Source organism: Capricornis sumatraensis, chromosome 1 (assembly GCF_032405125.1).
Source record: "Capricornis sumatraensis isolate serow.1 chromosome 1, serow.2, whole genome shotgun sequence".
NCBI classification, from domain to species: domain Eukaryota; kingdom Metazoa; phylum Chordata; class Mammalia; order Artiodactyla; family Bovidae; genus Capricornis; species Capricornis sumatraensis.
Window position 1 is genome coordinate 148971978 of NC_091069.1, and position 15680 is coordinate 148987657.

The 15680-nt window shown below is 37.4% G+C and overlaps 1 protein-coding gene across 1 annotated transcript; it reads left to right on the forward strand.

Annotated features, from left to right (window-relative positions):
- The first annotated feature begins 14759 nt into the window (after positions 1-14759).
- Positions 14760-15680, forward strand: LOC138082262 (olfactory receptor 5AC1-like). The gene has a single exon (XM_068975561.1). The coding sequence runs from the start codon at positions 14760-14762 to the stop codon at positions 15678-15680; it is 921 nt and encodes a 306-aa protein (XP_068831662.1).

Below are 15680 nucleotides of genomic sequence, written 5' to 3' on the forward strand. Positions count from 1 at the left end.
TTTAGAAAAATGATAAGCAAATATTTTTCAGGAAATCTTTCTTTTTTTTTTTACATTTTACTCTTTTTAAATAAAGCCTAATGACTTGCTCTGGGTTTTCACATAGTAGAGACTGCATGAATAGCTGTTTAATGAATGAATAATAATAATAATATTTAGTTTAGATATGCTTATCTTAGTCATAAGTTAATGTGATCATCAAAATAATGAATACAGTAAGAACAATCATCATTGACTTTTTTGTTGGTTTAATTTTCAAGGGTGAAAATGAAAAATGAATCCCCAAATTGCCAAATCTTTGCAATATGAACTCTTGTGTTTCCAGGTACACACATTTAAAGCTCTTCTGAACTTATATTTTTTTAGAGGAAGACTCAATCTGTGTAAATACTCTGTTGAAAAGGTACTCATGGCCTCCAAAATAATTCTCGAGCAAGTAGTTTTCAAAACCTTATCTCTAGTGGCTACTTATAAATGAGCCAAACAATATGAACATCAAATTAATATTGTTAGACTAAATATAACAACATACATTCCTCCTTATGGCTTTAACATGAATATTTCTAGATTTAAATATCTGTGTTGCATTCATAGAAAGATTAATTTAGCAAATAGTTGTTAATACAATGAACTTCCTGGCAAACAATAAAATGTTGAGTCTTTAAAATGTTTTCCTTTTCAGTTTAGTAAGTAGTCTTACTGAGTACCTTGTTCTCAGGATTCATATAACAATTGAATACATTTTCCCACCCTAGAATTGACAGCAAGCTTAAATAGCAGGTGCTCTTGTTCAACTCATAGCTATGTAACTTTAATTATTCTTTCTTTTTTTTTTATCTTAAAAGAGCTTTGTATGTTTTGTGTTAATTAATGTTTGACAAAGGAAGCAAAAGTATACTACAGAGAAAGGACAGTCTCTTCAAGAAGTAGTGTTGGGAAAGCAGGACAGTTATATGGAAATCATGAAATTAGAACAGCCTCTCATACCATATACAAAAATAAACTCAAAATGATTCAAAACCTAAATAGAAGACACAAGACCATAAGACTCCTAGAAGAGAACATAGGCAAAACCTTCTCTGACATAAATCAGTCTCCCAATGCAAAAGAAAGTAAAGTAAAAATAAACAAATAGAACCTGATTAAACTTTAAAGCTTTTGCACTGCAACAGAAACCATCAAGAAAATGAACTGACAATCTACAGAATGGGAGAAAATATTTGTGAATGACACAAGGAGTTAAAATAAAAAATGTACAAACAGCTCATGCAACTCAATATTAAAAAAAAATAATCCAATCAAAATAGGCAAAACTCCTGAACAGACATTTCTCCAAAGAAAACACCCAGGCCAACAGGCACATGAAAAGATACACAATATCACTAATTATTCAGTTCAGTTCAGTTCAGTTCAGTTGCTCAGTCATGTCCAACTCTTTGCGACCCCATGAATTGCAGCACCCCAGGCCTCCCTGTCCATCACCAACTCCCAGAGTTTACCCAAACTCATGTCCATTGAGTTGGTGATGCCATCCAGCCATCGCATCCTCTGTCATCTCCTTCTACTCCTGCCCCCAATCTCTCCCAGCATCACAGTCTTTTCCAATGAGTCAACTCTTCGCATGAGGTGGCCAAAGTATTGGAGTTTCAGCTTTAGCATCAGTCCTTCCAATGAACACCCAAGACTGATCTCCTTTAGGATGAACTGGTTGGATCTCCTTGCAGTCCAAGGGACTCTCAAGAGTCTTCTCCAACACCACAGTTCAAAAGCATCAATTCTTCTGTGCTCAGCTTTCTTCACAGTCCAACTCTCACATCCATACATGACCACTGGAAAAACCATAGTCTTGACTAGATGGACTTTTGTTGGCAAAGTAATACCTCTGCTTTTGAATATGCTATCTAGGTTGGTCATAACTTTCCTTCCAAGGAGTAAGCGTCTTTTAATTTCATGGCTGCAGTCACCATCTGCAGTGATTTTGGAGCCCCCCCCCAAAAAAAGTCTGACACTGTTTCCACTGTTTCCCCATCTATTTCCCATGAAGTGATGGGACCAGATGCCATGATCTTCATTTTCTTAATGTTGAGCTTTAAGCCAACTTTTTCACTCTCCTCTTTCACTTTCATTAAAAGGCTCTTTAGTTCTTCTTCACTTTCTGCCATAAGGGTGGTGTCATCTGCATATCTGAGGTTATTGATATTTTTCCCGGCAATATTGATTCCATCTTGTGCTTCTTCTAGCCCAGCGTTTCTCATGATGTACTCTGCATATAAGTTAAATAAGCAGGGTGACAATAGACAGCCTTGACATACTCTTTTTCCTATCTGGAACCAGTCTGTTGTTCCATGTCCAGTTCTAACGGTTGCTTCCTGACCTGCATACAGGTTTCTCAAGAGGCAGGTCAGGTGGTCTGGTATGCCCATCTCTTTCAGAATTTTCCACAGTTTGTCGTGATCCACACAGTCAAAGGCTTTGGCATAGTCGATAAAGCAGAAACAGATGTTTTTCTGGAACTCTCTTGCTTTTTCGATGATCCAGTGGATGTTGGCAATTTGATCTCTGGTTCCTCTGCCTTTTCTAAAACCAGCTTGAACATCTGGAATTTCACTGTTCACGTATTGCTGAGGCCTGGCTTGGAGAATTTTGAGCATTACTCTTCTAGCATGTGAGATGAGTGCAATTGTGCTGTAGTCTGAGCATTCTTTGGCATTGCCTTTCTTTGGGATAAGAGAAATGTAAATGAAAGCCACATGGGATATTACTTCATGCTGGTCAGAAGGCTATCATGAATAAGTCTACAAACAGTAAATATTAGACAGGATGCAGAGTAAAGAAATCCCTGTATACTGTTAATTAGGGAATGTAAATTTGTGCAGCCATTATGAAAAACAGTATGAGGTTTCCTTATAGAACTAAAGTAGAGGTACCATATGATCCAGCAACCCTACTCCTGGGTATATATCAGCAAAAGATAAAAACTAACTAGAAAAGACAGATGCATCCCAGTGTTTATAGCAGCATTATTTGCAATAGCCAAGACATGGAAACAACAACCCAAGTGCCCTTCAATATATGATTGGCTTAAGAAAATCTTTATATGTAGATATCAATCAATCATAAAAATGAATGAAATATTGCCATTTGCAGCAACATGGGTGGACCTAGACAAAGACAAATATTACATATCACTTATATGTGGAATCTAAAACAGAATATAAATGATATTTATGCATGCATTAGTCACTCAGTTGTGTCCAACTCTTTGTGACTCTATGGAGTGTAGCCAGCCAAGCTCCTTTATCCATGGAATTCCCCAGGCAAGAATACTAAAGTGGGTTGCCAATCCCTTCTCCAGGGGATCTTTTCAACCCAGGGGTCAAACCTAGGTCTCCCACATTGCAGGCAGATTCTTTAATGTCCAAGCCATCAGGGAAGCCCTATTTTCTCAGTCATGTTCAACTCTTTGCCACATAGACTGTAGCCCACCAGGTTCCTTTGTCTTTGGAATCCTCCAGGCAAGAATACTGGAGTAGGTAGCCATTCCTTCTCCAAGGGATCTTCTCGACCCAGGGATCGAACCTGAGTCTCCTGCACTGCAGGCAGATTCTTTACTGTCTGAGCCACTATGGAAGCCCAGTACAAATGAATCTGTGTACAAAATAGAAACAGATTCATAGACATAAGAAACTGATACATGGTTACCAAATAGAGAAAGTAAAGGGGGAAGAGGAAAATGAGAGGTATGGAATTTCCTTCTCCAGAGGATCTTCCAGACCCAGGGATCGAGCCCAGGTCTCCTGCATTGCTTGCAGATTCTTTACCAGCTCAACCACCAGCGAAGCCTAGATACAAACTGCTGCTGCTGCTGCTAAGTCGCTTCAGTCATGTCTGACTCTGTGCGAAATAGGTACACAGATACACAGAGGGTTTACTGTGTAGCACTGGGAACTAACTGTATTCAATATCTTCTAATAATTTATAATGGAAAATAATCAGTAAAAGTAATTGAGTCAATCTGCTGTACACCTATAATGTAAATCAAATATATTTCAATAAAAGAAAAATCCTAGTCATGGGTTTCACTATTGCAAAGCAAATATAACACTATATAAAATTTCCTCCATACTCATAAGTGGTATATTTGGTGATGATTTTCAAGTTATTGCTATGCTAAGGGGCAGGAACATCTTTTGGCTTGAAAAGACATGAATAAACCATAATTCAGAGAGAATGAAAGTTGCCCCTTTCCTGAGGCCACCTCATACAAGATTTCCATATTCTAAATGTTTGTCAGGGGAAATCTTAGCAACTTGAGAGGGTTGTTGCATAAATAGATACATTTATTTCTGGAGATTCTGTGATTTAACATTTTTTTTAAATAATTCTATTCTTGCAGGTATTCAAAGCATCTCAGATAAAGACAGTGCTAGACCATGGTTTCCTCTAGCAGTTAAAGGATTTGCAATTGCCTGTGACCTTCTTTAGAACAGACTTCCTCAGAACAAGCAGCCAAGCAGTTCAACTAGTCCTTTAGGGGCTTCCCCATGCAAATGGTGGAGTCTGCCAGCTTCATTCAATGGAAAAGTTTCCATCTCAGAGCAGTGTATCAGGCATTTTTGGTGTAACTAATGTGATTCTCCAGAGAAGGCAATGACACCCCACTCAAGTACTCTTGCTTGGAAAATCCCATGGACAGAGAAGCCTCGAAGGCTGCAGTCCATGGGATCGCTGAGGGTTGGACACGACTGAGCGACTTCACTTTCACTTTTCACTTTCATGCATTGGAGAAGGAAATGGCAACCCTCTCCAGTGTTCTTGCCTGGAGAATCCCAGGAACGGGGGAGCCTGGTGGGCTGCCGTCTATGGGGTTGCACAGAGTCGGACACGACTGAAGTGACTTAGCAGCAGTAGCAGCAGTGTGATTCTCAGAAACTCAAAGGCTGCAATGGTCATGATCCTCATTACATCCTTATTTGTTTTACTATCCTAATTTTGCAAAAACTGTATAGGGTGTGGCAGATAATGGTAGAAACCAGAAACAGCCCCATACAAATTTTCAATACAATATCTGACATGAGATATATGTTACTGATATGTGGAAAATGTATCCTGCCAATACCAATCATGAATGAGGATTAGAAGCATTTTATATTCATCTGGGAAGGGTAACAGTATAAACTGAAGGTCTTGCCCCAGGGATATATGGAGAAAACTTTATTTCCAGATATTTTTTGAACAGGAGGTTGGTTCATTATGTTGATGACAATATGTTAATTGAACCTTATAAGTACTATGGACACCTTTGTAAAGTTCACGTGCTCCACAGGATGCCAGAAAAATCCTATAAGAATTGCATTTTGGGTGGAGAAAAGGGAACTGTCTTGCACTGTTGGTGGGAATATAAAGTGATACAGCCAGTATGGAAGACAGCCTGAAGATTCCTTAAAAAACTAAGAATATTATACATGTTTCATTGCCATTCTCCCAAATCATCCCACCCTCTCCCTGTCCCACAGAGTCCAAAAGACTGTTCTATACATCTGTGTCTCTTTTGCTGTCTCGCATACAGAGTTATTGTTACCATCTTTCTAAATTCCGTATATATGCTTTAGTACCAAGGTCCAGACTTAGCAGAGTCCAGGGATATCCTCAGGAAGGATGATGTCGGCGAATGAAGAAAGATAGAGAAAGAGATAAGGAAAGAATGACACGGGGTGACCAAGCTTCTTCAGTGAGCAAGGCCTGTTACTTTATTTTCAGAGAGGGCTTTTATACCCTGAGTTGTACATACAGCAAGGTGAAAAATGCAGAGTCAACTCAACATTCCATCAGTATTAACTTTTATCGATACCAGGTTCCTTCCTGCAGGAGTCTCATTTTTTGTACATTATCTTCTGGCCCAGAGGCCTGTTGATATTTTATGACCTCTTTTTGATAAAGGCTGGTCAACCAGAACAATAATTTTCCTTTAAAGTGTTTCTTCTTAAATTCCTAGCCTGCGTCACCCTTAAAGTAAAGATTCAGCAGGTTACAGCAAAGAAAGAACTTATTAACTCAGAGTCTAATGTTGCTAATGCTAAGGCTATTACTTGTTTCTTCTATATCCTGACTATATGCACTCCCAGGAACACAATGGATAAGGGATGTGAGAACTTGGCAGCAAGCATTGCCTCAACAATGTTGCAAGAGTCTGGATAAACCTGCCAAGTAAGCTAGAATGCTAACAGGGGGTTTGAAACACTCCTTTCGTGCCCAGGAGATCTATAAACTAAAGCCCTAAGTTAACTTTTTCCAGAGAAATGTGGTCGGGGACAGCCCCCTGTTAATGTCAGATGAGTTGGTGAAAGACATAAAATAGTAAGACAGACAGATTCTGGTTTTGGGGTAGATGCTCGAGAAGGTCCAGGGGGTCTGTTGAGTCCTGAGGCCTTGCTTATCTTCTGCATGACCTTGTCATGGGTGGGATGGCCCAGGGAGTCCCTCGAGTCCTGCATGACCTTGTCATGGGTGGGATCTCCCGTGCTGGCTCCTGGCACTTTAGTATACTGTATTGGTATTTTTCTTTCTGACTTACTTCACTCTGTATAATGCACGATACTGGATGCTTGGGGCTGGTGCACTGGGACGACCCAGAGGGATGGTACGGGGAGGGAGTAGGGAGGGGGTTTCAGGATGGGGAACACATGTATACCTGTGGTGGATTCATGTTGATGTATGGCAAAACCAATACAATATTGCAAATTAATTAACCTCCAATTAAAATAAATAAATTTATATTAAAAAAAACCCCTAGGAATAAAACTACCATATGACCCAGCAATTCCAATACTGAGCATGTAACCTGAGAAAATCATAACTGAAGAAAGACAGATGTATCTCAATGCTCTCTGCAGCACTATTTTTAATACCTAGGACATGGAAGCAATGAAGATGTCCATCAACAGATGAATGGATAAAGAAGCTGTGGTACCTATATACAATGGAATATTACTCAGCCATAAAAACTAACACATTTGAGTCAGTAGCAATGAGATGGATGAACCTAGAGCCTATTATACAGAATGAAGTAAGTCAGAAAGAGAAAAACAAATATATATTTATGCACATTTATGGAATCTAGAAAGATGGCACTGATAAATTTATTTGCGGGGCAGCAGTGGAGATGCAGACATAAAGAATAGCTTTATGGACCCAATGGGGAGTAAGAAGAAGAGGGTGGGACAAATGGAGAGAGTAAGCATGGAAACATAAACACTGACATATGTAAAACAGATAGCCAGTGGGAATTTGCTGTGTGACTCAGGGACCTCAAACTGGGACTCTGTGATGACCTAGCAGGGTGGAATGGGGCAGGAGGTAGAAGGGAGTCTCAAGACGGAGGAGACACGTGTATATCTATGGCTGAGCCATGTTGATGTATGGCAGAAACCAACACAATTTTGTAATTATCCTTCAATTAAAAACAAATAAGTTAAAAATTGTATTTTGGGAGTGTGTAATTGTAACCTGTGGCAAGATAATATGTATTAAAAGTTGTTGGTATCAACACAAAGAAGAGTCACTGCTGGGTTTGCTGGAAAGAAAAAAGTATTACTTTGAAATCATAGCTTTTTATTGAGCTAGGGACTAGATTGGAATTGGGTTTGACTAATTTTTAATTAGTTTGACTCTGGTTGGGAGAGGCTGAGAGTGTTCTACAAGTGGAAAGGAGGATAAAACAGGCAAATCATAAACAAAAAAAAGTACAGAAGAAGAAAGCATTAGCTGATAACCAAATCCAAATAACCATTTTGTTCTTTTCCTAGATACATGGCCTCACTTTTCCATTGACTGCAGTATTATGATTGAGGTTAGGATTGCAAGCGACATACTAGCTCATAAGCACCTCACAGTTGGAATCCCCCGTGAATTTTCCCCTTCCAGCTTGATCCAGATAAGAACACAGTCACTGAAGAAAGTTATGTGTGGGGATTTCCCTGGCAGTCCAGTGGTTAAGACTTCACCTGCCACTGCAGGGGGTGCAGGTTCAGTCTCTGGCTGGAGAGCAAGTATCCCACACGCCTTGTGGCCAAAATGCCAAGGCTTAAAGTAGAAGCAATACTGAATGTTATATGCAGAAAATGCCTGAATAATAAGATGGAGCCTAGGACTCTGAATCATCAGTTGAGGTAGAATAGTCTATCAGTCAGGAACATGTGTTTTATACTCACCATGAATGGGAAATTAACTTCTATCTTGTCAACTTAGATATTAAAAAGTATAAGTTTAATTAATGTTACTGTAAATGATATACACATACAATGCAATAAAATTCCTTAACTGCATACAGTTAATTATTGGGTCTATTTCTCAGTATAGGGACACATATATGAGACTTAAGGGTTTCAGTTGTTAACAGAAACAGACCTACAGACTTAGCAAACTTATGGTTACCAGGGGGTTAGGGTGGAGGGGAGGGATGTTTAGGGAGTCTGGGATTGATATGTACATATTGCTACATTTAAAATGGGTAATGGAGCTTCCCTGGTGGTCCAAAGGTTGAGAGTCCACCTTGCAGTGTGGAGGACATGGGTTTCATCCCTGGTCAGGAAACAGGGATCCCACATGCTGGGTAGCAACTGAGTCTGTGCGCCACAACGATAGAGTCTATGCATCACAACTACAGAGTCTGTGAGCCACAACCTCAGGGTCCGTGCGCCACTACTACAGAGTCTGTGGGTCACAACTACAGAGTCCGTGCACAACTCAGAGTCCTGTGCCACAACAAAAGATCCCGCATGACACAAGGAGGATCCTGTGTGCCACCACTAAGACCTGACACAGTCATACAAATACATTAAAAAATGCTTTAAACAGACAACCAACAGTGACCTATCATACAGCACAGGAAACTCTGCTCAGTATTATATAATAAATTAAATGGGGGAAGAATTTGAAAAAGAATAGATACATGCGTATGTATAACTGAATCACTTTACTGTACACCTGAAACTAACACAACATTGTTAATCAACAATACCCCAATATAAAATTAAATGCTAAAAAAGAATTTCAGTTATTATTTTAGGTGCAATGAGAAATTATTAATAACATTTACATGGGGGTAACCATGTGTTACGGTGTGGTAGTTGAACAGTATACATTTTATAAAAATCAGTCCTGTGTCAGTGTGGAAAATAGATTGGATGACTGTGTTAGGAGTTATAGATAGTATAGTTAGGAGGTTATTTAGTAAGCCAGGCAAGAGATGAATGTATTTTAGATTTTAGTACTGAGTGCATAAAAAGAAATATTGGAATTAAGACATCTTTGGTAGATGGATTCTTGGTTTGTGACCCTATTTTCTGTGACAGGAAACACTGGAAGAATACCAGGCTTGAGGGCAGAATAGAGGAAGACCACACTTTCCGATTTGGACGTGTTAATTCTAAGGTACCTTTGGGAGTTTCAAGTGAGCAAGTCAGGTAGGTAGTTGGGGAGTGGCAGCATTAGAAAAAAATAAGAGGAAGGAAAATAGCTTATTCTAAATTCTGTTTAGTGATATCTTTTAAACATGTCCCTATAGTGAACTTTGAGGACACTATGTGTAGTTTTAATTGTTATAACTAGAAGTATATGGATGATTTGATGATTAGCTTACAATGCCCAGTAGAACAATTTTGACTTCATCCTACCTACTGGGAATATTCTGGAAGCATTAAGGGAATTTCAAAAATTTTTAAGAATAGGTTTGCAAATAGGAGAAAGAAATGTTATATCCTTTCAGTTTTGCATTTCCAAGGAAAAGCAATGCTTAAATAGCTGTGTTTCATTTCTGTACCTTTTATGCTACTTTGAGAAAACCAGCACATTTTCCGTTTCCCATATCTTACAGGAGCTGGGTGAGGATGCAGACATTTTCATAATTTTCTTTATTATAGCCTTGCAATTTGTATGTATGATAAAAAATATCTAAATAAGACATTAAAATCCTAGACAGGCCTTTTCCTTTTCTATTGGCTATGGGGTCACAAGAATCAGACACAACTGAGTGACTTTCACTGCTCACTCACCAAAGACGATGGTAGGGCTTTGGGGAGTTGCTTAATCCATGCAATGGAGCTATATGAATGGGATGAGTGGAGTCTCATGTGGTGGAGTCTCATGAATGGGATGAGAGTCTTATAAAAGAGGTTTCAGAGAGATCCCTACCTTTATTCTTCATGTGAGGACACAGTGAGAACATGTAGGCGATGAACCAGGGAAAGGGTTTTCACCAGAATTAGGTCATTTTGGCACCTTGATTTGGACTTCCCAGCCTCCAGAAAAGTGAAAAATAAATTTCTGTTGTTCATAAGCTATCCAGTCTAGTGAGTATGCTTTTATGGCAGCCCGAATGGACTAACACATGACCTCATATTTAATTATTACTTCAAGTCTTTCAAAGTGTGTTTATCTGAATCATCTTAATTGATAATGAGGTGGTATTTCCTCCATTGGCAAATCAGGCAGCCTGGAGCAGTGAAAAAGCGCAGGATGTCAAATCAAAAGACCTATTTTTTTTTTTTCCTGAGTCTCAAATGAGGCTAAAAGTGATCATAAGAACCTCCATTAAATTTGCTAGTGCAAAGAGTGAAGAAAAAATGTTTGAGGCTAATTCAGTAGACGGTGTTTTAATTTCTTCATGTGTACAATGAGTATAATATATGCACTTGTGAAATGGCAACCCACTTCAGTGTTCTTGCCTGGAGAATCCCAGGGACGGGGGAGCCTGGTGGGCTGCTGTCTATGGAGTCACACAGAGTCAGACATGACTGAAGTGACTTAGCAGCAGCAGCAGCAGTGATGACTCTATACATAGGAAATCCTAAAGATACAATCAGAAAACTACTAGAGCTAATCAATGGATTTAGTGAAGTTGCTGAATACATAATCAATACAGAGAAATCACTTGTTTCCCTACACACTAATAATGAAAAATTGGAAAGATAAATTAGGGAAAGAATCCCATTCACTACTGCAACAAAAAAGAATAGAGTACTAGGAATAAACCTACCTAAGTAGACAAAAGGGCTATATGCAGAAAACTATAGGACACTGATGAAAGAAATCAAAGATGACCCAAATGTAGAGCTACACCATGGTCTTGGGTTGGAAGAATCAATATTGTGAAAATGACTATACTACCCAAAGCAATCTACAGATTCAGTGCAATCTCTATCAAAATATCAATGGCATTTTTCATAGAACTAGAACAAAAATCTTAAAATTTGTATGGAAACACAGAAGATACCAAATAACCAAAGCAATATTGAGAAAGAAAAACAGAGCTGTAGGAATCAACCTTCCTGACTGTATACTACACATTATGGTACAAGTTTTTATAGCTCTCAGTAGTTTTCTATTTTTTCCCAAATACATATAGGTCTGGCATATATCTTGCCAAGCTTAACATAAATAAATATGATTATGTGACTATTATGTGTATTCATAATTACAGGTTTTGATGATGATGTAGCCAAGGAAACAACCCAAAAGGTTTCAAACTAATAACATAGAAAATGTGAGTAATATATTATTCAACTGGTTATTTTTGAAAAATTATGTGCAGCACAATCATAATATTATTTGCATATAGAAATGTTTATATGTTATGTTTATATAAATGTATATATAGCTTCTGTGTATAATTGCACATAAAAACCCAAAAGATAGCTGCAATGATCCGTGATTAGTGAAATCAGAAGAATTTTTTTCCTTTGCACTTTCTACATTTTCCATTTTTTTCTACAACTAAACAGTGATTCTTTTGTTTTAAAAAGAAAGAAGTGGCTATAAAAGTAACAGTTGAAGAACAATATGTTTGAAACAATTTGTTGACTAGTGTATAATGCCTGATAGGCTGGCTTTATTCTATAGGGAATCTTTTGATGGCTTTGGGGGAACTTCAATATTACCTTCACAAACAGATTTGAAGATGGAAGATATAAATACCTTTTTCTTCAAAGTGCATTTTTGAAGGAAATTAATTGGAGATGAATATTTGTTTTGATATCTTTGTTGTTATACAGTGAGCTGTTCATGAAAATCTCTATTTCCTGGTATCTTTGTATCTTCTTATAAGGATTAGGTGGAAACACAATGCTATTGTCATTATTCTTTCCATAAAATGTGTAGAACAAATTTACTTTTATTACCTAGAGTCTCTCATCAGCTGTCAAAATATTTAAAATTCTTTTCAGCTGATCTATCTACCAAATAGAACAAAGTAATCCTAAACTGAATAAATATACATTATATTTTCTAAACCCTATGGATAAAAAGCTATATACTTGGAGAATGAAGACTTGAGTTCATGCTATTACATATAGAGTTCTTAACCACTATGCTATGCTACTTACTAAAAGAGGACTCTTAGTTTCTTAAGTTGTGGGCCTATTTTCCTTAGAAAATTCAGTGCACTATAGATGAGAATCTTAAAATGAGGTCATACAGTGAATAATCATTTAATAATTCAGAGGCAGAAAATTAGCTTCAGAAAATTGGTTACATTTTTGTGAAAATTTTCCAGAATAATGAGCCATAGAATGAATCTATTTAATATTTTTATCTGTAAAAGTGGAATTCATTCTGGCCTTTACTGTAGTTTCACAGAATCTGGAAGATTTTCCAACAGTGAAGAATCATAGGGTTATGGAGCTGTTAGGACAGTCTATGTCTTTGACTTCATCCTGGTTCTTGTTTACTTTGTACTTCTCTGGAAATAGGAAGAAAGATGGAGTTGACAACATCTGCCCGGAGCCACATCTTATATTCTAGGCAGAGTGTAAATCAGGATAATATACTCCTTTCAGTGATTTGACAGCAGTGTGCTTACTTAATAATCACTGCCAATTTAACCAACTCTCTGTTTATACTTTTAAGTCTAATATTAATCCCCAACCATCTCTTTTCCTATTCTCTGTGAAGATATTTTTTCTCAACATAGCCTCTCTTTTCAAAGGGAAAAACAAATTCTAGGTTCCTTTCTGTGGAAAATATCCCAATTCTTATCTATACTTATGGTTCAAAGATTAATTGTGTCAGAACTGAAGTTTTCACAAAATCTGTATTTCTTAAATTTCCCACATGGTGTCCTCTCTTTGAATTATAAAGAAGGCACTTTAAGAAAACATTTTAGGGCAGCAGAGACTTGGCAGTGAAATCTTCAACAACCTTGTACAGAATTGGTGACTAGGTTGGAGAAATAATAACCTGCATTGGAATGACTCCTGCTTGTCTGAGTCATTGAAAAGCAGGGAGTTGTGAATCCAATAATTGTAAGCACTCCCTTGCAGGGTTATGTACTTAGATCAGCTGTTTTTAAATGGGTAGACCCTGCAGCAGGGATTTGGGTACACAAAACACATTTTATGTTCAGAATTCTTCATAATTTGTCATTGATGAAATGAATTGTGATGATGTAGACTTAGATTTACCCCCTGGGTTTCCGCAGGATCCAGCCTTCTCACTTGCTTCCCAGGATTATAAAACTCACATATAACTTCATGTTAGTGGTTTCCTATTAATGTTGTTGATCTTTTTCCTTTTTTGATTTGCGTTTAAACAACATTTATAATTTTTACTACTTAAATTGAAAGAGCTCCAAAACACCGGCTAATCTTTTTGACTATAGTGTCTTCTGTAATGCTTTAATCCACTCTGATTTTGAAATTTCTAGTTCTTATCTCAAACACAGCAGGAAAAAAAATGCTACAATTGTTTTAGTATTATGAGCCTCTGATATAGTAGAAACATTCTCGGTTAACTTCATGATAATTGTTTACTTGGCATGTTTAACAACGTCTCTTAGATCCTTTTCAAATCTGCAGATGAGCGGCTAGTGTCAGGTTTCTTTTTCTTCTTAAAAGATGGGTTATTTCAGCATCTTAGTATAATACCTGAGTTAGAGGTTCTATATTTGACTGAGCCAAGAATGATGATATTCTAGGTTAGGAGCAATAAAAATGTTTGATGATGGACTGAATGATTATGATCACATATGGGAGTTTATTGAATAAAATTAACAAGAATATATTTGAAATTTGAATGTTTTTGATGAATATATCATCAAAGGAGTCTATTAGGAATATGGGGTAATTTCATTAATATATGATCAAACAACAAAATGATAATGGATAGAAATCAGCAGAAATGGTACTATAACTTTCTGTCTTATTCATGTCTTAGGATAAAAAAACATATATATGTGATATATAGGCTATATAAAGGTATTGCCTACTTTTTGGTTCAGTAGAAAATACATGAAAGAGTTTCGTTTGAAACAATGAAAAAATTTTTGAACCAGTCTGAATCTTTAGAGATTTTAGTATAAAATGCATAATGTACTTCTTACTCTTAATTCTGTTCAAAGTTTCAATGTTAATACAATACATTCAGTTTTAAGATATTTATGAGTGACAAGTTATGGACTAAGTTAACTGGTGTTTATAGCCTCCTCCATAAACCTTTAAGTACATATATATACACACACACATATATATATATACCTTTAAGAAAGACTTTGCCTCTGAAAATTATTTATAGTATTTATCACATCATGTAGTTGTTCAGTCGTGTCCAAGTCCTAATACTCTGAAGTGTGTTTTAAAAAAGAGAGATACTACTTCAGTCAGAGCATCAGAAACAGAGGAAGACATTAGCATCCAATACCTGTTTTCATGAATATTGATAAATTTTTTGATTTCAATTCTTCATTGCAGTGATCTACCTGAGTGGATATGATGGAGGCAAACAAGACTCTGGTGACAGAATTTGTTCTCACAGGACTCACAGATCTCCCAGGGCTGCAGGTCCTCCTGTTCCTGGTGTTCCTGGTCATCTACCTCACCACCATGGTGGGCAATCTTGGACTGATTTTTCTCATCTGGAAGGACTCCCATCTTCACACCCCCATGTACTCATTCCTGGGCAGCCTGGCCTTTGCAGATGCTTGCTCTTCATCTTCTGTGACTCCCAAGATGCTTATGAATTTTTTTTCTAAGGATCATATATCCTTCGTTGAATGCATCACCCAGTTCTACATTTTTGCTTTCAGTGCCACCACAGAAAGTTTCCTCCTGGTGGTGATGGCCTATGACCGCTATGTAGCCATATGCAACCCCTTGCTTTATCCAGTGGTGATGTCCAACAGACTCTGCACTTGGTTGATAAGTGCATCATATGCAATTGGTTTTCTGCATCCTATAGTTCATGTAGGATTATTATTTAGATTAACTTTCTGCAGGTCCCATATAATAGATCATTTCTTCTGTGAAATCTTGCCACTTTTTACAATTTCTTGCACTGATCCATCTATTAATGCCTTGGTGCTTTTTATTTCTGCCTCTTTTATACAAGCTTCTACTTTTATGACTATCATAGTTTCTTACACCTGTGTCCTCTTTGCCATCCTGAGAAAGAAGTCAGAAAAGGGAAAGAGCAAAGCCTTCTCCACGTGCAGCGCCCACCTTCTTTCTGTTTTCTTGTTCTACGGCACTCTCTTCTTCATGTATGTGCGTCCGGGGTCTGGCCAGGATCAATATCAGGATAAAATGTATTCACTGTTCTACACGATTATAATTCCCCTGCTAAACCCCTTTATTTATAGCCTAAGAAACAAAGAAGTTTTACTTGCATGTAGAAAAATGATAAAGAAATAA